This window comes from Leptidea sinapis, chromosome 25, assembly GCF_905404315.1.
Source record: "Leptidea sinapis chromosome 25, ilLepSina1.1, whole genome shotgun sequence".
Classification (NCBI taxonomy): Eukaryota; Metazoa; Arthropoda; class Insecta; order Lepidoptera; family Pieridae; genus Leptidea; species Leptidea sinapis.
The window spans coordinates 10,031,762-10,056,267 of record NC_066289.1 but is presented as its reverse complement, the minus strand read 5'-3'; the positions used below and the strand labels follow the sequence as shown (position 1 = coordinate 10,056,267).

Below are 24,506 nucleotides of genomic sequence, written 5' to 3'. Positions count from 1 at the left end.
CTTCATAACACCAAGAGTTGTAAATTATGATCCCTGTCAATGACGTATAGAACATCATAGCTCCCGTTGTTAACTGTAATGAAATTGTTTCACAGCAGAACTGTCAAACCGTGCGTCAATGAATTCTCTCATAGAAAATATATGTCGATACAAAACAAATATTGGATATAAAAATAATTATGGGCCCCAAATCGAAATAAAAACTATCCTATCTCTCAAGTTGGACTAAACTGCACTCCATGAAGTAATCCCCATTAAAATATGTTCATTAGTTTAGGAGTTCACTGAGAACAAACATTGGGACACTGGATTTATATATATTAAAATAAGTATATACATAAACAGTATGTTAAATCAAATATTTGCTACAATAGTATTTCAAGGCCCTTCGTTCCATTAGCGCGTGCTTGTAATTCTCAAACACTATTTAACATTCAATCAGTGTTATCTTCATTTATTTATAGCGATGTAATTACAGATATAGTCCAACGGCCGTTTCTACGACTACCCTCCGATTGTGATGCGAGATGTTTGTTTATGTTAACCAATGCGAGATGTTTACGTTACGAAGAGCTCCCAGATATAAAAATATCTTCTATTTACGAGGAATGGCCGTTACGGAGCAGCTGCCCTTCAGGAATTTTGATCGTGGAATTCAGTCTTTGATTCATTATTAGACCCTTTTATTTAAATGCTATTGTATTGTGTAGTTCAGTATTTTCAAAAGAAATCTCATTGTAAAACTGTTATATCAAAATCACATTAGAATGCAAATCGAATTTGTAACCAAACTTTATGAACGATGCGGGACTCCAACCCGCGACCTGTCGGTTTCCGTCCGAGCGCTCTTACCAACTGGGTAGACCGTTCGAGACCCGCATCGTCATAAATTTTGGTTATAAATTAATTAGTATAATTAATAGCAGAAGTTAGGGATATTACTTTTATATAACAAATTGAATAATTTTTTGGAATGGTAAAATGTACTGTTTCGCGAAAAGGTCTACCTTCACAATGAGTCTTATAATATTTGTAATGTTTAGCCCAAAATTATATATAATATTAGTGGACCTATAGAAACTGACCTTAAGAGGACAGAATTTTATTAAGGAATTATCTCAAACACTACTAAGACTTTCAAAAGTCCTTCACCAGTAGAATGCTATTCTACTGGATATTGAAAAGCATGAGATATTTTTATACTTAAAAAAAATTAGCGACCGACAGCTAAATTACAATAATGTTGGTTTTCAAGTATAACACTGGATTGCTATTAAAAAGAGACTTTACTTCTTATGCCATCAAATTAAAACTGAAACAATTTTTGGGACAAGCGACAAGTTATTTATATACTAGCTGATGCCCCCGACTTCGTCTGCGTAGATAAAGGGTTTTTAAAAATAATAACCAAATTTGGAATTCAAGATTATCTCACGTCCAATTCCAGTTCCGATTCCCGGTTTCACTCCCGTTCTAAACATATTAGGTATATGAATCTTATATCCAGGAAGTTGCTATGGCAAATAAAACATGCTGTTGGTATAGTTATAGCTCATCGACGTGAATTTCAGTTTTTCACAAATCCCGCGAGAGCCATGGATTTCTCCCGGATAAAATGTAGCCTATGTCCTTTCCCAGGATCCAGTCTATCGCTGTACCAAATTTCATTAAAATCGGTTCAGTAGCTCCGGCGTAAAAGCGTAACAACTTAAACTCAAATTTATAATATAAGTAGGGATAGATAGACACATGAAGTAAATGCTTGAGTTAAAACACAAGGCGCATGGGGATATTAATCGGTACTAATAAAAACCAATTAAGAAAGCATGGGATCTGGGACAATGGTCTGTTTGTTTCACGCTCCCGACTATTTATGGGAACATTAATGGGATATCTGTCTGACATAAGAGCATTCTTGTTTACAATACCATAAACACTTCTTTGAATGATGAAGCTGATTGATTAGAAGTTAGCGGCACAGTGAGCCTGTCTAGTGTCAGGCGTGTGGCAAAAAAAAACAGTTGCCACTAAGGCTCGTACAAAAAAGGTTACACTGTTTCATTTCAAAATATAAATATATTGATTTGCATGTGAGGGAGGCCATTTTGTAGTTACTTGACATCTTTTAAAATTTGTTCCTTTTTTAAATAACGCCAATAGAAAAACGCGCGCTGTCAAAATCATAGAAATGTAAATAAGAAGGTACATGGAAGAAGTGAAATGACCGATACCGATATAAACCACTAGTGTGTTGTAATTTAGTATTAATTGGAACCGCGGATGTGAAACAACGCGTTAAGGCGAAGAGTAAGCAGAAAACACGCAAACATGGTGTTTTTAGACAAGTTTTGTGGTGAAATTATAGCATTTCGAGCTATGAACACTACTTAATCCTGTTATACATATCCTTAAGTCTTATTTGTAGGTTGCTAATGCTTGCTGTTGGTTATAGTTAACATTGCCGAGCCTTTTTGAACTACCACTTTTCTTTGAAGTTAAACAAGTTTTTTGGCATGGCGTGACGCATTTTTTTGGTACTTCTCTCAGAAAAGCTTATAGCTTCTTATTGCTTGTACTTTTTTGTGTAGGTTCATTTATCAGATTAGTAGTGAATAACGAGGATTGTAAGCATATAAACTGTTTTCCACGCAAGAATTTTGAAAATATTGGCTTTGTTACATTGATGGCGGGCCGGCAGCCGTGAACTCATATCGCTCAAGGGCGCTGGCATTTAGTGTCGCCTTAATATGGTGTATTTCCGTATATCTAGCTGCGGAAACTCTAAGGTAACGGAAAAGCTATAAGTGCTTATTCCTTGCAGGACGTCTGACACCCATATATACCATGCTACACCTGCTTGCAACGCTCCGGATATTAAGAGGCTTCTGCAGAAATTGTGACCAAAATTACGGAAATACGGATTACTTAATTAGGAATAAGATTCTTCATGAAAAATAATCAACATAATATAATATTTTATTAAAAGAAAAGACATCCCGATGAAATGTATAGTGATCTATCAGTCATCTGTGAGGCGACATGTTTAACGTGGCTAATTTACTTCTAGTACCTTCGTTTTAGATTTCTATGTGGCAGACACTATCAAACTAAAACTATTAACTGAAGTAATAATCATTATCCCATAACTATCAACCCAACACCAACATAGACACATTACAAAGGAACTGTAAAACTAGTATAAATATTATAACGCGGACTTCAAAGAGCACTTCAAACGGCAATCTTTGCCCTCAAAACGTCTAAAAGATTACTGAAGCACGATTAAAGGGAAGGGGAACATCAAAATACTTAACAAAGAAAGTGGTAAAAATAACGCACTCATAATAATTAGGGTAAATTAACAAACAAAACACGAGATATGAGTATGGCCAGGCAACGCATTGCTCGGCTTAAAATTCCCGCGAAGGGAATGAGATATATTTAGAAAGTGATTTCATATTTTCAGTCCCTGTACGTACGCGTTACAATTTTCGAATTAGTCTTCACATAAATCATAAGACTGCATTATAATTTCGTGTACAATAACTTTGAGAATGACACCGGAGCGAGAAATTTTAATAAGCATTGCGAATAACATGAATATAAAACTGACGGTTTTATAATTAATTAAAACTCACCTGCTTTATGCTAACTTTATACATTCTCATCATTTGAATGGATTCAAAGACAAATAAAAACATTCAAATAGGCTCATTAAAAACTCTTTTAAATCGAGAATTTAATTTTTTTTTCAAGTGAAAATTGCTTTTGGAGCTCAAATTATTTTGTGGGTAATTGAATGAGCTGGATCGAGCATGCTCGTTTATGTAACGCTATCAGTAATAGTATTTCGTATTTTTTACGTGTCATTGTTTTTTACTACTACCAATGATTTAGTTATTTTTTGCTTTTCTTAAGAAGTTTAATCGTCATTGTAAAATGGGATTATTTATCTCGTTTACACCAAAACATACATTTTTATTATATCTACATGATATATTTATTCACGATTACAAAATTGTTTATTAAAATTAATTGAAAAACAAGAAATATGTGTCAATCAAAACATTATCCTAAGCTTGTGATGAAATTCTTTTCTACATCTCTAACGTCTCTTGCTTAGCTAGTCTAAGGTTGATTATTATTTACTTTCTTATATTTAAGTTAGTGAAAGCTAAAAGATGAATTTTCTCTTCATCATTATAAGAGCTTCATCACCGAGTTCCATGGAACCTCATAAAAAACCCCATTGATTATTGTCGCAACTTGCGAAATACTTAACATAGAGAAGTTTTGGTAGCCAATTGTGGTCTTCCACTTCAGTTCCGCTTAACCCAATGATATAACACGTGTCATGTGTGTACAAATGATAGATTTATTATTGAAAAAAAAAACTATTTACACCTATAAAGATGTTAAAAAAAACAATCGGTTATAAACAACTACAAATCAACTTACAAGTCAAATTAAATAATCATTATTGTATTTCGATCTGAAGGGAGCCGAAGTTAGTGAAATTACTGGGCAAATGAGACTTAAAAACATCTTATGTCTCAAGGTGATGAGCGCGATTTTAGGATTCTTGAAAAAACTCTAAAACTCTGAGCGCCACTGTATTGTTCTGGGCAGGGCGTATCGATTACCATCAGCTGAAGTCCTGCTCGTCTCGTCCCGTATTGACATAAACAAACTTTATTGAATTCTTCACTATAAATACTGATTTTAATTCACTGGATCCAGCATATATTGGGAACAAGTAAAGCCCGTACAACAAGAAACTCAAAGGCTACATAAGATACATAATGGCTTTAAGGGTAAATGTATACACTTTTATAAAAAGTCACAGCCACTGTTGAAGCATTATCTATAAATAAATTTCAATGTTTTATTAAAAAATGGCTCTGTCGTGAATCCTACTACTCCACAGCTGAATATCTAAGTGATCGGACAGCCTGGGACTAGATTATGATTACTTTATAGCAATAGCAATGACAGTACAATATTGTCTATTTTTATTAAAAAGAGTGCAAAAAATGAATGCTGGGAGAGTTTCTTGCGCCGCTTCTCCTCTCTCAGAGCGTCATTTGTTTCTGAAGCGGTAGTAGTATCTAGTATATTAGAAATGACATCAAAAATAATTCTAAAGCTCAAACGGTCGATCGCGAGTGCTTTTTGAGTCGATCTCGAGAAAAAAAAAATCCGATATAGAACTATTCACATATTTTGTTTTAGGTTACTAAAATCGGTAATTTCCGTACTATCTTATAAAAAGTATGCTCAGGACATGCAGTGTCATGCAGATTCAACATCCAAAGTCACTCTTTAGTTAAGTTTAGAACTCTAGCCACTAGAACGCGTTTGTTTTATAAGAACCAATAAACTCGCAATTTTGAATAATTATGAGATTTTTCATTGATATTTTAGAGCAGCAAAACTAATATCTATGTCATCGTGACACTCTACATACACGACAATCCTTCATCACACATACTTGATGTCTCTCAGAGTCGATCAATCGTAGTCTAACAATTTTGAGGTAGATCGCGAGCAGTTCAAGCCTTAGCACCCCTGTTCTAAAGGAATCAATTTTGAGGAAATAAATGCCTTTTTACATCTTAGAAACTTACTTCCTAACTTCGCTGGTGTAGTCACTGCCCCTCTCAAGGAGATGGTCAATGTTGTTGTTGTTGGCCTTCAGAGCCTCGTGCTTGGTCTTGGAGCAGACACCGAACACCGTCACGTCATCCACGGTCTTCGCCAGCTGAGCGACGGCTTGACCCTGGTAATAGAATAATAAATCATCTGGAATTCAAATAAGTCAAACCACGGACTAGTAAATAAATAAGGACTCCGTGTCACCTTACATAACAGTGTAGCACCAAAACAAGCTGATTAACGTGTAAATACATAGACCCGCACACGCACACACTTACACTACTACAGGCCGATAGGCGGCCATTATGAGAATTGTCATCGTCTGTGACAGATCAGTTTGCGTCGCAATAAAATATATTAAAAATGCCGTCGTGCGTTGTGTAAAAGTGTAAAAACGATAGATACTATATAAGTATTTGTGGCCATATATGATTATTTAAGGGATAAAAAATGGTGTAACTAGTATCCCTCGTAACCGCACACACACTAGCATAACGGTGCTTCACTTGCTAATATCACGGCGCGGAATCCTTCCTTTTTTACTCGTCCGTGAAGTCAAACAACACATGTGATAGGCTAACATACAGCGTGCCGCTACAATGGCAATAAACACACGGATAGAACTACTAAACCGTAATCATAAAAAATAAAATACATCTTATATATAAAATTCTCGTGTACCGATGTTTGTTACCAAACTCCTCCGAAACGGCTAATTTGTTTTAAAATTTGTGTGCCTTTCGGGTAGGTCTGAGAATCGGCCCACACGTGACAAAACACTCGATGACGGATTATGTATTCGATGATCTTCGAGAGCAGCGTGTCAAGACAATGACATATAAAGCCATACAACTGATAATATGTTTGTATGTACATAATTTCAAAATACTAAAGTTCACGCAGACGTGGTCGCGGGCAGAACTATGTGTAATCAAACATAATATTACATCAGACTAATCGAGAGCATTATTTCGGTACAGAAACACGAATGTAAGATTAGTCTTATTGTATAAACCCGTACAGCAATTATAGTACAGGAGTTGCCCCACCCACCATGCTCTTGAACCAGCCGTGTCAAATTACCACCGGGTCATTGACTGAAGGGTAATGAATGATGTAATTGACGGAAGCCAGAACATTCCACACTACAAATGTTTCTCACCTAATTCAGAACACAATTAAACTTTGTTAATTTGTTTGCATTGTGCTGAGCTAAGAGGCAACACACAAATCTTTCAGTAATATTAAACGTAAATAGGATTTCTTTTATAAATTATCAGTTAGGAATTTCATTTCAGTTAACTAGAAAAAGGTGAATTTTATTTTTAATCGCAGATTAAAGTCAAGTTACGTATGTCAAATTTATTAAAATGATCTATAATCTCAACACAAAAAAATAATCTTCTATCGATCTATATATATATATATATAATGAAAAAGGTCTTTGTTTGAGGCTCAATCACGCCTAAATCACTGATTGTATCGACATTAAACTACCACCATTCGATGCGAAATTTATCCTAGATGGTGTATGGCTACTTTTCGAATTCCAACGTTCCTTCCTTTTAAAATTTGCACAGCGAAGCGGGCGGGAACTGCTAGTTAATTTATAAAAATCTTCGACAGACATTGTTGTATTTTTTTATGTTTTTTGGACGCGAATATTTTGAAAAGTTAAGTTAAGTTTTTCTGACTTAACTTTTCTGGCTTTAAAATGGTCAATAACGTAATCTAAAAGGATGCTTACATAGGTGTAAGTGCAAAGGAGAGCGCGATATAATTGGTAATACTGCTCCCTCATTTTGAGACTGCCGACTTTGTCCAACGAGTTACAGCAGTAGCAAACTAGGTACGAATAACGGTTGAGTTTATACAAATTTTTTATCAATTAAATGAAGACATTGTGATGCTGTTTATAAAAATATTTTTAAAATGTAAACAAGCCCTTTCTGTAACTATTGATTTAAGAGTTTCTCATGGTTAACGTTAATAATTTCCACAGTTTATTTCACTGTTTATTTGCTCCTGTCGAAGTGGCGCGAACTTTTCACAGTACAAAGAATTTCACACGAGTTCATTGCGTACTTTATATTCGTCTCTACAAAACATCGCATGAGATATATATTTATTGTTGTAACCGTGTAATTTTTTGGCGTGTCTTGTGTTAAATATATTTAAAAAATTGTTTTTATTGAAGTTATACTACTTTAGGCACGTTATGAAAAAATGATGAGAGTGAATTTAAGATGCACGCATCACTGTAACACAAAAGTAACAGGGTGAAGTTGGTTCCTATAATTTTCTGGCGCTCGCGACATTCGCTATTTTTTTTTTTTTGGTTTCTTCGTCCATTATTAGGACAGACAAAGGGTTCAAACGCATACAGCCGTATTCATTATTTAATAATTAACTGTCAAAGCCATTGTTGCAAGATTTTTACAATATTGTTCTTTGTACAAACGTAGAATAGCACGAGGAATAAATCATATTATTGATTTTTGCTTCGCTAGGCCAAAGAAGTATAACTTCTTGCGCGCATACATAAGTACACACACACTTTTTTTTTATATAAATAGTGTTATCAATTCATATGTAAATAATTTGATTTAAAGTTGATTATGGACTTAAGTTATAAATATTGCCTCATAATATTAATGTTGTACCGACCTCACAATAATATTCATACAAAAAGTTTGTGAAGCTATAATTATTTTTATGGCATCAGAAGCTATAAGCATAAACGAGAATTAATGTTACTCCAAACTTTAGTCTTTATCTTACCTTTGTCACTACAGAATTACATAACAGGGAGAAGTAATTTGAATCTTGGAGTAACTTCTCATTCCGTTTATTAATAAGTTAAAAGGTGTATTTATCGCTTATCTCCTTGCTATTAAATCAGCTTTAGATAATACGATCTTAACTATGATTTCCCGTTTTTTCAAACGGAACTATTATTTCTACATTAGTCAATCAACATTAATATTAGTATATTAAGATTATACCATACCTATTGTTTGCAGAACGGTAAGTATAGTTGGTTGCATTGAAGCAAATAATGCAAATAAAAAAACAATGTTTGCAATACCACGATCGGTGCGGCGTCGTGATATGTAAGTGAACCCCAGTCTCGTGTGTTAATGACGAACATATAAAATGCTTTAATAATATAATTTAATTAGAATAGGAACTCCACAGTAAAACACTAACGCATTTAGCAGATCATGTTAGATAATAAACAGATGTTAATTAATTGCTTTAACACGCGTAACATAGTCGGCTCTACCAAATTATAGGTTTCAATTTGAATAATTAAAAAATACATTCAAACTTATAATTTTTATTAATATTATAAATACGAATGTGGATTTGTTTGTTTGTTAATGAATCTTTGCGCACCCTTTATCAGGAGTACAGAAAATGATATAAGATACTTTTAATCTAGAAACTTCTTTAAGAGCTTCGGAACGAGCGAGACAGCAATCTTAGGTCGGGCACACACCAATGGCCATAGAAATCTATCGAATAAAAGGGAACAAAGACTAGGGAGACCTTTGCCTTTCTTTGTATGTGGACAAGACCATAAACTAAGTAGCGGGTTACGAGCTAGTTATAAATAGGAAAATACCTCTTGCAATAGTATGCCGCTAGCAAACTGTCAAGTGGTTGTCATTGTTTGACCGAATTGACTTCTTTACAAATCTGTATTTTCATCATTATAAATCATTTATATCATAAATATGTGAGAGGTTAATAAAAATAACTTACCACGCCACCTCCAGCAGAGTGCACCAGTAGACTCTTGCCTGGAGTGAGGTTCGCCATCTCGAAGAGAAGCAGATATGCCACCACGTAGTTGGTGGTGATGGCCACGGCATCCAGGGCGCTCATACCCTCGGGGAGAGCGTACACGTACTGCGCTGGCACGGCCACCAGCTCGGCCCAAGCTCTGTACTCCGGAAGAGCCACAACCTGGTCTCCAACCTGTGATAAAACCCATATGCTTAGCATAATCTTTGATTTGGTTTTTATAGTCATTCCAAATTGCAGTGGGGCCCCCATATTGAAGGATTGGCGAATAGGCTTAGTTCTGCAGCATATGCGGTTAAGAAAATCAGACGGTTAACTGACATAGATACGGCGAGATTAGTATACTTTAGTTATTTTCATAGTATTTGTCCTATAGTATATTGTTATGGGGCAGTGCGGCCGATATTAATACTATCTTTGTGCTGCAAAAGAGGGCTATTCGCGCGAATTATAACCTGGGTCCTAAAGAATCATTAAGAGAAAAATTTAAAGAAATAAACATTTTGACTGTTGCTTCTCAATACATTTTTGATAATGTTTTGTATGTTCATAAGCACATTGAGGAATTTTCTAGAAACTGTGACATTCATAATGTTAACACGAGGAACAAACAAACTTGTTATGCCTACTACTCGGTTGGGTCGAGTTAGTAAGTCTTTTGTTGGGCGACGTATATGCTTCTACAATATGATCCCAGAAAATGTACAAAACAAATGTGTTACGAAATTTAAAAGAATTGTTAAAAAACGTTTGTGTGGGAAAGGTTATTATAACGATTTTCTTAATGACACCACGGACTAGGATTAAAGCGAACACCCTCAGGCTCTTTAATTATTAATGTTTATTGTACGATATTACATTGTAATTCATATTTTATATAAAAAAAAAAGCCCGCTGAGTTTCTTGCGCCCATTCTTCTCAGGTCTGAGGCAGTCTCTTTTGAATGGGTGGTAGATTTTGACGTTCAATAAGTGATTATAAATCCTATTTTGAATAAAAATATTTGAATTTGAATTTAACAGCTAAAATTATGCTCAGCTAAAGCTAACTTCTTCCACGTACTACAAAGCTGTGGAATGAGCTTCCTTGTGCGGTGTTTCAGAGACGATACGACATAGGTACCATCAAAAACCCGCTTTTTTAAACTTCCTTAAAGGCAGGCAACGTTCTTGTGATTCCTCTAGTGTTGCAAGAGAATATGAGAGGCGGAGATCACTTAACACCAGGTGACCCGTACGCTCTTTTGTCCTCCTATTCCATAAAAAAAGCTAAGACAGCCCAATAATGCAATTCAAGTTCGCGTTTTATAATTCTCTGCTAAGTTTTACGTAAGTAAAGTCTGAGCAAAGTCTAAGTATAGATCTCAGCCTAATTCTTACGGCCATAGTTTGCAAATACATTATGCACAAATTGCAGTTTACAAACAAATACAGGCACATACGCCACATCTTTAACAATTTGTTATTTTTAAGTGATTTTGGGATTAAATATACAAATTTAATTTGTATCAATTTTGAATGTTCAGAAGTAGAATGTAGGGTTAGCTTCCTTGTTCTGTCGTTAAATATGAACTGTCTCGACGTCTAGTTGCTAAAAATGTACTAGGGTTGTCAAAAAAACTTGCTACGAAATTTGTAATAGTTATTTATGCAACTGTTGTGTAATAAAACACGAATATGGGTTTATCACACGAGTATGATAATAGTATCACATGAGTGTTTTAATACCTAATTATCAACAGTTGCATACAAGACTTTATCTGCATCCATCCAAACGAGTGTTGTAATAAAAACTAATGATGTTATGGTTATTAGGAAATTGGGTATTTTAATGTTGGCAATTAGCTAACTGTTTTAGAATCTTTAATAGAGAATTTAAAGCAAGGGTGTAGATAAAGCCACTTACGGCACAGAGGGTAAGCCCATATAAAATAAAACAGTACTAATTTTAAAGTAAAATTCATAAGAATGTAGCAAAATAGTTTTTTTATCACAAGAACATAAAACGCGTGCTGTTTTCGTGTATTCTTCGTGTGACACGCGTAACGACCACAGACGCCACGGGCAGAGGGGCAAGCATTTTGATTTATTTTTTTCAATTTTAACAAACTTAAATTAAATACTATTTAATTTGATGTTGTAAACGGCTTTTAATTCTAAAAAACGCCTTAATTCTTCACTGCTATAAACCCTAATTAGTATTTTAGACACGGTATTAAATTAGCATTCACTAAATGTTGGCAGTTAATTAACTGTTACTAAGTATCTATTTGTACTCTGTGGTCTTACTGTGCTTCATTTAAGTTAAATATGAGCTCTTCGTAATTAAATTAACAAGACCACTTATTTAGTTACTAAGTAATGAATGAATCCTCTATTTAAACATGAAATATGTGACTCGTAAAGAATTAAGTAGAGCTACTTAGGAACGACCTATATAATATTACATAATTGTCTGTAATTAATGTAATTTGTGCTAACCATTTTAATAAATAAATAATATACGTCATAGAAATAATTTTATAGAAGTAATAATGTAACGTCGTGTTATTCTTAACAGTAAGGGACGAGACGAGCAGGACGTTCAGCTAATGGTTATTCATACGCCCTGCCCTATACTCAGCGGCACTACATTTGCGCTGGTCACTTTGAGAGATACGACGTTAAGTTTCATTTACCCAGTAACTTCACTAGCTACGGCGCCCTTCAGACCGAAACACAATAATGCTTACATTACTGCTTCATGGCAGAAAAAGGCGCCATTGTAGTATCCATAATATAGCCTGTGCAAATAAGCCTCACTATAGTAAGTGCTCTAAGTCGCCTCTTATAACACCCTTGCCTGGGACTTGCCTATTCCTTTTATGCCCCGGGGAAGCAGCAAGAAGGGTGGGGTAACAATGTTTACCTATACTCTAGCAAGTTATGTAGCGATTTCGATGTTTTTTATAAAACACATACGCTCCAACCAATAGTGGAATTGTTTAAAAGCTGATTTCATTTGATAAAAGATGCACTTTTATGCAAGTCATTAGCCTCAAACTATGTATACCAGACAAAGTTGTATTTAATACAGTATACACACATAAAATAGATAACATATCATTTGACCTCTGTAGGAGGGTCTTCTGTAGTCAGGCCACTTTCCACTACGCTAAGAGATTCACTTAGGTTTGATTAAGGTCAGGTAAAACAGCTCTCCGGAACACTCCCCGTGATGCGGTCGATGTCGCAAAATAAGGTTATGTCTCTACTGCGCAACGCCAAAGGATCAAACCGTTAACAGAGTCCCTGGCAATTTGGGCAGCTCTATAAATAGTTCGAGCTGATATTTGTGTGAGGCGGAGGAGTCCTTTGCACAGGATGCCGGCTAGATAATGGGTACCACAACGGCGTCTATTTCTGTCGTGAAGCAGTAATGTGTAAGCATTAGTAGTGTTTCGGTCTGAAGGGCGCCGTAGCTAGTGAAATTACTGGGCAAATGAGACTTCTAATTATGTTAAGTTCCATTTTAGTTTCAATACACCAAAATAAATACAAGGCTCATACAATACCTTGAAGTTGGTGACACCTTCTCCGACCTGCTCGATTTCTCCAGCACACTCGAAGCCAAGTATGAATGGGGTTTTAGGAGGAGAGTCGATGGCGCCCTGCCGAACGATGAGGTCTTGGAAGTTCAGGCCACTGTAACAATTGAACATCATATATTTTAGGCTCGGATGATTTAAGACGTAATTTTTCTGAAGAACAGTGGGAGTCTTTTCATTACAAGATTTCAGAGGATCTTTACAATATGTTTTAAAGATTATGTACGTTTAAAGCTTACATTTTTTCAATAGAATTTCTTCAGAACCGAAGAACCTAACAAGGAATCGTGATAAGGAACTTCGGTTGGCAAAAAGTGAAAAATCATTAAATGGTCATTTTTTTATGGAAATAAGGGACGAGCCGAGCAGGACGCTCAGCTGATGGTAATTGATACGCCCTGCCAATTACATCAGCCGTTATTAATTTAGGTCCAGAAATTTGAAACACATTTTAAGCGGGTTGGAGAGTTGAAGCATGAGAATAATGAGAAGAGGCAAGAAACTCATTGATACTCTTTTAAATCTCAAACATTTTCAGCCTCAACATTTTACAAAATAGGCAAAGTTATATTATTTTGAGAACAAAGCAATATTTTTGACAATAAAAAAGCTGTTCTCAATGACGTTGATGTTAATAATAACATTTTGCTATTTTTAAAGTATATTTATTGAATTAGGCGTTACTTTGCGGAAATCCATAATTATACAAATGATTTAAGTTTTCTTTCGTGTTAATTCCGCCAATATTTGTTTTTAAAACAATTACGAGCACGAGTCTCGTGCCGGATTTTGGCGAGACGGCGCGTCCTGAGGATGCCTCGTGTAGAGGCGAGGCACGTGTCGAATTGTTTTAAAAACAAATATTGGCGGAATTAACACTAAAGAAAACTTAAATCATTTGTATATTTTTAAAGTGATATCCCTCAAACTCGTGCAATGGTATGAACAATTCTTGTCTTAATAATAAACGCTATGATAAGTTACTCCAAGTCTAGAATAACTTCTCCGTGTCATGTAATTCTGTAGTGGCACAGGTAAGGCGGAATCCGGATGGATAATTGAAGAAGAGAGACAGACAGACCCACCACACTCACTCTGATGAAGGACATCCGAATGATCTGAAGCTAGTCGGTTTCCACACCGATACAACGTCAATAAAGTCGTATTAATAAATAAACACAGTTCGTTACAAGTTGAACTTGTAACTGGCGGGATCCCATTAATTTCTTCAGTAACAGATCGTATGATAATGAATATGCTTCCTGCGTACCATCAGAGACCTTGAGATATGAATTCCAGAGCATAAATGGCGCAGTGTCTAATTGATATATGCAAGAATGTGGCAGCTATTATCACCATGAGTCAGAAAGGACACTACGAGCATATTAATTGGAGTGACCCATGTTTAATATTTATCATAATATCTACTGCGATGTTGTGTTTATTATGATCAGGGTTGCCAATCGTACTATACAATAGAGTATTGTACTGTAGGTATATCTATATATAAAAAAATGAATTGCTGTTCGTTAGTCTCACTAAAACTCGAGAACGGCTGGACCGATTTGGCTAATTTTGGTCTTGAATTATTTGTGGAAGTCCAGAGAAGGTTTAAAACGTGAATAAATATGAAAATGCTCGAAATTAAATAAAAACAAAAATGTTGTTTTTCCTTTGATGTGTCCCCCGTCGACGCGTCGTTCAGAGATTTTGTATAAAGAACAACGTCTGTCGGGTAAGCTAGTAAATAAATAAATTCTTTATTGCCATACAAAACATTACTAGAATAAAATGAATCATTAATAATATTTTTTTATTTATTCAAGTAAGTTATTATTAAATACACTTTTAATCTTACACTAATCATTAATTAATTAATCAAAACTTAAACAATAAAATTTTGCAAATTTAATAAGAACAGGTAAAAAATACAAAAAAATATTATTTTAGTTGTCAGTAGCATTAAACTAATTACTTCCAGAGACAATTAGTCTACGCGATGAAACAGTAGACAAAAGGTAAAGGCTCAGCTTCACCTGACATGGAATGATAGATTTATGTTTCCATGCAGCGCTGTTTTTCAGCCATCCTCTCCTCCCTAAGGTGTTGAGCGGGAGTCTATGTATAATGGCTCCCCGATTTCCTACTTAAGCTATCTTTTTTATAAAATGTAATATTAAAAAAAAAGTGTTCTTTTTACCCTTGCAGGTGTAAGTGTGTGTGTGTTTGCGTGCGTATATCATGTAGGCGTACTTTATAATCTATGAACCTAATAGAGTATGCTAAAATACCTACTCTTTTTTACACAATGTCTACTATACTAGTACTAGTCATGTAATATTATGCAAACACATTTTATTTTTATAATTATATCATATTTAAAAAAAAATATAATTGGTTGATACTCTTTTTGGGAAGTCCGATACTCTTTATTAACCTCCTTTGAAATAAGATATACTCTATTTTTTCTTATAAAAGTTGGCAACCCTAATTATGATGTTCTTAATGGTTCATTAAAAAATTATGTATTTGTTTCTTTAAAAGTAATTCACAATTCGCGTTTGCACCTTCTTTCTATACCTTCTCATGTTTGACCCTTTAATCGACTGGAATGTTCTAATAAAATGATGTTATTTACACTTTCCACATCAGGACTTCCCAAATTTCATCCGATTTATATTATTTTTCTTAGGAAAAGAAGGATGATATATATTTTTTATTTATCAGTGGTGATATTGAAGTACCTACGCGAGATGGCCTATAAAAATAATTCGCATATCTATACTAATATTATAAAGCTGAAGTGTTTGTTTGAACGCGCTAATCTCTGGTACTACTGGTCCGATTTGAATGATTCTTTCAGTGTTGGGTAGTCCATTTATTGAGGAAGGCTATAGGCTATTTTTTTTTCAAAATTAGGGATCCGTAATAAAATTGCTATTTTGTAACACAAGGTGTAAAATCGAAAACCTATTTTTGCGTGCGCTGCAAAAACTATTGACAATAGAACAAAATGATGTACAGGCTATAATATAGGCAATATTTTATTACTTATAAAACTATCGCGTGAATTATACTTTATATGGCAAAACAACGTTTGCCGGGTCAGCTAGTCTTATATAAATTTAAGTAAATGATATAATAAATTATATAATATTTCATATTATAATAAGTAAGAATTAAAATTTTAAGGAGACAAATGCTTTTTAAAATATTAAAAAAAAATATAAGCAAAAACTTTTTACAGATTCTACAACACACGCAACACAACAAGAAAATAAGCAATGGTGTGCAATGTTAAACTAATTTAATTTAATATAAACGCATATTCATAATTCAAAAGTTTCCATTTCTACGGAACTCTCGATGAATAAATCTTATTCTCACTTGACTAGTTTCATCGTGGTAATGCGTTGATAAAAGTTACGAGAGCACAGAATCGCATTAACCAATACTTCTACTGAATCATAAACATTTATGAAAATAGCTTTAAAGATAAAGACCCCAGATGTTCAGGGGACCAGAGAGCTATAATGCAGACTATACAGGGTGGTGAAATAAAGTATGTTTATAACTTTTGTACAATAGAGACCGTTGGTCAAGTTGTTTCAGTTTGTAATGGTAAAGCAGCAATACGTTATTTTTAGGGTTGTGTAGCCATATGGCAACCCTTTTGGATTCGTCATGTCTGTCTGTCTGTCCGTCCGTACGTCACTGCCACTTTGTTCCGTGACTATAAGAACTATAGGTACTGTTGAAACTTGGTAAGTTTGAACCGCATTAACATTTTCACACAAAAATAATAAAAAAAAAACTATAAATTTTGGGGGATGAGAGCTCTGCAACTGTATGATTTTAAGCAACGTTTTTTTTTGCCTTTTCCATCTAAATAATTAAATATAATTTTCCTTTCTTTACAATTTTTATATTATGTTAGGTACCTGCTGCTACGGAACTCTCAATGGGCGAGTCCGACTCGCTTTTGGCCGCTTTTTTATATAAATGCGTTCGTTGGCTCTCTTTCTGTATACGTATTATTAAAAGCTTTGGTTATGTATTTTATACACAGAATATACTTATAAGGATTCCTATAAATTGTACAAGCACTTTCCTCGATAGAAAATCCATAGTTTAGTCTTAGAAATAGTAAACTCTTACGGCCGTTCCCAATATACTATCTACAGATAGAGATAAATTACTACCTTCTACTGCCAGTAATTAGCTGTCTGAATCAGAAGCCGTCCCAATATACCCGATAAGTCATTCTTATCGCCTTATATTGGGACGCGTGAATTGCAATTTCCATACAAACTTTATATCGCTGGTAAGCTATACGTGGTTCCATTGACAGACAGCGTGCACGGATAAGGTAAGTTATCGTCGATAAGTTTATTGGGACAGAAAAGTCAACGATAGTTACGATTTTTATCTCAAGTAAGAGATAGACTGAATTAGACTGAATATTGGGAACGGGCGTCAGTACCTACGGCGTAAATACTTTACTACTACTCATAAAATTTGAAATAAGAACCAAGCTACTGTTGTTTTAGATAACGTATACAATTTACATTTCGAAAATATGTAAATGTTTAAAAAAAAAGGTAACATGGGCCATCACGTTTCCCCGGGCTTGATTTCGTCTTGCGTTCGTCCTCGAATCTCTGTGCCCCTCGTTATAATTTTTGCTCTTTGAAAACTAAATACAATCCTAAGCACACACTTGACTGAAAATAATATCTCTTCTGTTTTATCTCTTGTGATTCCTGTCGTGTTGTTGAGACAGTAATCACCTTTCCATTAGATAACCTGCAGACTCGACTCTTCCTATCTCATAAATAATAAAGGTTGGTTTCATTACAATTTAAAGAAAGATCTGCATCGAGACAAATAAAATATATTTACTGGTTCCTGATTTTATGTGACGGATGTGAGATTATCATCTATGTACAAAGAATCTCACAACCAGATATTGGTGTTCTATTTTGCATACGAGCCATAAAGGAACTGAATACCAAAGTGTAATTCGCTGTCCTTGTATTTATGTTAAAGGTTAAGATTATAAAATAAAAACAACAGTTAATAACTTCTATCTAAAACTGAGTTCTCGCAAAGGCAGAATTACGTGTGTGTATTAACCGCGTATTCATTAAATACATCCTGTATAATGCGTTTCATTTGTATCATTTATGCGAAAAAATTGGAGATATTTAATAAAACGCATTGACTCACGTTGTTATTGTCGGCCATATTGGGAAGTTATGTTACCAAATTTGGTCAGGATCGCATTCGACTATATCATATTATGAATATTTTACATGAACTATTTCTTAAATGCATGTCAGTGAGTCATTAATGCATATCATATTTTTATTCATAAAATTTATCCGTCTTACTTAACGCACATCCAAAACTAACACAAAAAATACTTTCGATCATTTTAGAGATACGAAAAGGCATTTATTTTCTCAAAATTGATTCCTTTAGAATTCTATTCATAACTCATAATAACTACTAGATACTAATACCGCTTCGGAAACAAATGGCGCTCCGAGAGAGAAGAAGCGGCGCAAGAAACTCTCCCAGCATTCTTTTTTTGCGCTCCTTTCAATATGTACTTTAATATTGGAATTGCATATGACTATAAAATTGAAATCATAATACAAAAATTAGGATTAACGACGGATTTAACGATTTGCCTCTCACGCCTGACATATTATATCGATATTGCAACTAAAACACAAAATTTGCATCAAGCATCCACTATCTGACAATGAATCACGCATGTTAGCATGCATACAGTCATGCAACGCATAACGCGTGCGGCGCTTCATAATGCGTCAGTAACTTAGTACTTCTGTTAGTAGTCGTCAAATCAATATTTAGTGATCGCCCCCCGCCCGTACCGCGTCCTGCGCTTGGTATCGTGAGCCACTGCGTTAAACAAAGACTGGTTGACGTTGATAGCATTGTTTACTCGATACTTCCAAGCCTCGGACAGACATTATCTTCTAGTTAATTAAACATTGCAAATAACTTGAACGCCGACGGAATGTTTTGTAATGTGGGAATTATTTTGATACATATCTATACTAATATTATAAAGCTGCAGTGTTTGTTTGTTTGTTTGAACGCGCTAATCTCTGGTACTACTGGTCCGATTTGAATGATTCTTTCAGTGTTGGGTAGTCCATTTATCGAGGAAGGCTATAGGCTATGTTTCTTTTTTTCAAAATTAGGGATCGTAATAAAATTGCTATTTTGTAACACAAGGTGTAAAATCGAAAACCTATTTTTGCGTGCGCTGCAAGAACTATTGACAATAGAACAAAATGATGTACAGGCTATAATATAGGCAATATTTTATTACTTATAAAACTATCGCGTGAATTATACTTTATATGGCAAAACAACGTTTGCCGGGTCAGCTAGTAATATATAAATTGTTAAACTTGGACGCAATTTCTAAGGATTATCATAACAATGTATACTAGGGTTACCATTCGTCTGGATTAACGAAACTTTTAGACTCTAGTCCAGATTTGGTCCGGCTCAAATCTGGACTAGTCCGGATTTTATTTTTGATTATAAGAATATAGTTATAAAACTACATATTAATTAGTATCAAATAAGTTTTTAATTACACTAAGGAATGGTCTCCGCTGCGCTCCAACTAGATAGCGCAAGCATAGTCGTAAAGTGCGGCAATTAATACTACGACGACTAATATTGCGAATATTTAGTCAAGAAAAGAATGTTCGAGTATATATATGGTCGAGTTAGTAAGTCTTTTGTTGGGCGATGTATATGCTTCTACAATATGATCCCAGAAAATGTACAAAACAAATGTGTTACGGAATTTAAAAGAATTGTTAAAAAAAGGTTGTTTGAGAAAGGTTACTATAGCATAAACGATTTTCTTAATGACACCACGGACTGGGAATAAAGCGAACACCCTCAGGCTCTTTAATTATAAATGTTTATTGTACGATATCATATTGTAATCCATATTTTATATTTAAAAAAAAACCCGCTATGTTTCTTGCGCCCATTCTTCTCAGGTCTGAGGCAGTCTCTTTTGAATGGGTGGTAGTTTTTGACGATTTTAAATCCTATTTTGTATAAAAATATTTGAATTTGAATCGTACGACATATTTTTATAAGAGCGCGAATTCAATGACAGTTGTTCACGGTTTTTTAAAGATATCTTTGTCATTTGAATACGAAATCCTTTTTTTAAGGCGGTTATATGTTTTAAGTCTAAATTTAGAGCATTCGATATATTTATTCACAACAAAACAATGCTTATACTATATTTACAATACTTAATATACATGATTATTATTGATTGATATAGACTGAGACTAGTCTCGTGCCAGATTTTGGCGAGACAACACGTCCTGAGGATGCCTCGTGTAGATGCGAAACACGTGTCGAATTGTTTAAAAACAAATATTGGCGGAATTAACACTAAAGAAAACTTAAATCATTTCTATAATTATGGATTTCCGCAAAGTAACGCCTACTTCAATAAATACTTAATATGATAACATGATGCAAAAACTATTACTCGTCTAAATTTAGTATGGAATTGTGTATCTATGCTTATTATGTTACGACGGTATGGGGTGACGAACCATTGTTCACGAAATATATTAGACCTGTTTTTTTTTTCAATAAAAAATAAATCTTTTATAATTGCACGGTTAACGTAACAAGTCTAATAGCAGCTATAAGTAGTTATCCGTATTTAGACGCGGTTATATTTGAAACAAACAAAAATAACTTGTTTCCTTGAATCTTTATGAATGAAATTATATCTACGTGAATCACAAACGAAGAGCTTTGTATTAAAATGACCTTAATCCGAAATGAATGAGTCACGAAGTGCGGTCATTAATGTTTACATTGTCTCGGTATTAGCTCTTCAAAAGGGGACACTTGGCTCGTAAGGGCGCGGTCCTAACACCCCCCGATGACGTGGGCACAAATGCTATTAAGGCTGCGAGCTCCATTTTGAATAATTACATTGACAATACGTCAGCACAAAACTGTATCACGCTTATTGGAAACAAACGTTCGACCAAGACATTGGCCGCGTATAATTTAAAAATATTTTTATTTTTCAAAACTGGATTTATAAATCACTTTATATTGTTAAGCTTACCAAGACTTTTAAGTTTCGTTTATTGGATGTGGCAATCCTTATTTTGAATTAGATTTCGACCATTTCATATGATGTGATTATACCTACTCTTTTATAATATTACTAGTTGACCCGACAGACGTTGTTCTGTATATCTATACTAACATTATAAAGAGGAAAGATTTGATTGTTTGCATTAAATAGGCTCCGCAACTACTAAACCGATTCGAATAATACTTTCACTGCTGGGAAGCTACATTATCCCCGAGTCTTATAGGCTATATAACATTTGCAAAAAACTTAGGGATCCCCACTAAAAGTCCAGTAATGTAACCCAAGGTGTAAAAATACGTACGCGAACGACGTCGCGGGATATCAGCTAGTAATAAATAAAATAATGTTTTTTATGAATTTGTCAATAATATTTCATCATGCTCCCTGTTGTTGTAATGAAATTGTTTTACAGCAGAACTGTCAAACCGTGCGTCAATAAATTCTCTCATAGAAAATATGTCTATACAAAACAAATATCGGACGACGGGAGAAACATCAAAGAAAAACAAAATTGTTGTTTTTATTTAATTCCGAACACTTTCATAATTATTCACCTTTTAAACCTTCCCTGGACTTCTCAGAAATAATTAAAGACCAAAATTAGCCAAATCGGTCCAGCCGTTCTCGAGTTTTAGCGAGACTAACGAACAGCATTTCATTTTTATATATATAGATGAGCAAAGAGCATGTAAATACTGCGTAATAAGAGGCGGAACTGCCAAAGTAAAAATTTAAATTGAGTTTAGTATGAAATGTGCAGTCATTTGTCATAAGTTTCAAACAGTACCGCGATTGGCCAAGAAGTATAACCCGGCTTAATTCGAAAGCGAATAGTTGCTTCTTCAAATAGTTTATCTCGGCTATCTCCTTTTTTTACAAGATTATAGCCGTCATCTGTCAATCCATCAATGACTGCACGTTTCATACAATCGAGTGATACGCTGTTTTCTTAGAGAGTTTCGCTAGGCTGAACATAAGGGTTGCCAACCCTACTATATAATATCGTATCATACTATTTAAGGTGGCAACTTACTATGATTTTAAAAATATAATATAGTAGGCGAAACATCAATATTTTATCAGCATATTTTCTGTGATGAAGAAAGTATAATAAATAGAGCCAATACCGGTCTTATAAAAGCAGAGTTAATTTAGTTCTATAAAGATAGTTACGATTGTAATGTTACTTTAAAATAAAAATCTATCAATATAAGCTCAAAACAGTAAAAACTATTCAAAGAAATTATTTAATTATATATTTTTAATTAATTCCCTCTTTACTATATTTTTTGGGTACTGAATGCAAAAATAGTATATTCCGTCTATAATAAGTTGCCAGCCCTAAACATGACCTATACGCCAACACTCCTGTATTATCCTCAATCCATCTATAATTTAAACAGTTTATTTTGATATGTACATCTTGATTAACAATACTATTTACAGACATAAACTTAAAACATTTTAGATCAAATCAGTTTGACAGTTAAAGCTAACAACGGTAATGAAAAAAGACAGAGAGTAACGCTCACATTTAAAATATTATGCGCACAAGTTAATTAATAAATGAAATTGTATTTTTTATGCAATTTTAAAAAAGAAACTCTCATGAATACCTTGGCCTAATGACATCAAAAACGATTCTAAAGGAATCAATTTTGAGAAAATGAATGCCTTTGTGGTAAGATTTTGATGTTCAATAAATATTTTGAATTGAAGCATTGGGGAGGTTCATGGCGCTAAGAATTTGTGAATAAGGGTTAATTTATCCATCGGAATTTATTTATAATCTAAATTCTCGAATATCATCCTAAGTGCAGACCAGTACAGCAATGTTTTGTAGCGAGAGTGATTGCGAGTGAATAAAAGAAAGTTGCGTGTCTTCACTGTATAGGAAAGCCAATAAATTATCAAATTAGCCTTGAGCTAAGGTCACAGACTGTTTCCAGCCGGTTAACGACCACCACGAGGTCAGAAGTCGACAACCGTTTCCCCTCCTCACTATAAACCACCCACCACGCAAGGAGAATTGAGAGTTTTATGGGATGGAGGGCAAACACTGTGACTTTATGGTAGCCTGGTCTTGATCTCTTAAAACAACAGAGAAAATAACTTCGAAACTGGCAATAAAACCTGAGAAATAAAATGCACACTTTTGTACGAAATATTTACTATTTTTAACCGACTTCAAAAAAAGGGGAGATTCTCAATTCGTCGGTATTTTTTTTTGTTCGTTACATCAAAACTTTCGACTGGGTGAACCGATTTTGATAATTCTTGTTTTATTTGAAAGCCGGTGCTTCCCGTGTGATCCCATTGTAATTTGATCCAGATCTGTCAATAGCATCTATGAGAAAACCATGAAAGTCTTATATTTGTAATGTATGTAGTAACCTATCTTGGATGACACCGATTCCAAAATAACAATACTCGTAACTAGAATTAGATTAATTAATGAGATTGTATAAAAATACGCAATTATTTTTATACTTTTTAGTGCATATTATATCTATTGTTTTGGAATAGTGTTTTTTAAGTCGGTTGTATTTTTTTTTTTATAAAAACGATACTTCACAGGCAAAACTTTAATATTAAGGGATAAATTAATAATATACCCTGTGTTCCTAAGACTATTAAAATAATACCACAGTTTTTATATTTTTGTGTGAGTGGCTCACTTGTAGTGTACAGCAAGTATGTACGTAAGTCGCATCGGTTCAGGATTACATCAACCGGTAGATCTACAAAGGGACTTCGAGAGGCAAAAAGTTTTTAGTGAAATGCACGGTTGGAATGTCAGATATTGACCATGATACGGGAGGGATTTTTCATTTTGACCTATTAACTTGAACAACTCCTCTGAACACTCCCGACTCTGCAGAGGACCATAAAAATCTACGAAACGCCCAAGAATTAAGCCGCTCTTAGTTGCATGCTGCAATTCGAAGAATCTGGTACTGGGGAGCCCACCCCCTAACAGTACCCCCACCTAAGAACAGTAATCCATTTGAAGCCTTACACAATTGGCTTGAAGCGAGGTTCTATCTCGCTTTACTGAGCACACCAAGTTTCGAAGTAGGCACGAAACTGAACGTCGCTCGATATATCGACGCCAAGTATACAAATACAGGCTGTGGCATTTAGGAGAGGAGTTGAGCCATAAAAAGAAATAAGAATTCAATCATATTTATAATATAAAATAAAATTTTGATACATTTTTGCCTCGAAAACTATAGGTAAATGATTCAATTACTTATA

The 24,506-nt window shown here is 34.4% G+C and overlaps 1 protein-coding gene across 2 annotated transcripts in view; it reads right to left on the bottom strand.

Moving 5' to 3' along the window:
- Nucleotides 1–24,506, bottom strand: part of LOC126972173 (synaptic vesicle membrane protein VAT-1 homolog-like) — a 64,880-nt gene that overhangs the window by 15,687 nt on the left and 24,687 nt on the right. For both annotated transcript variants that reach the window (XM_050818789.1, XM_050818790.1), the window contains exons 2-4: nt 13,019–13,148; nt 9,424–9,639; nt 5,628–5,779 (exon numbers count right to left, since the gene is read on the bottom strand). In XM_050818789.1, the coding sequence (XP_050674746.1) occupies nt 5,628–5,779; nt 9,424–9,639; nt 13,019–13,148 (498 nt within the window). The remainder of the gene's footprint in view (nt 1–5,627; nt 5,780–9,423; nt 9,640–13,018; nt 13,149–24,506) is intronic.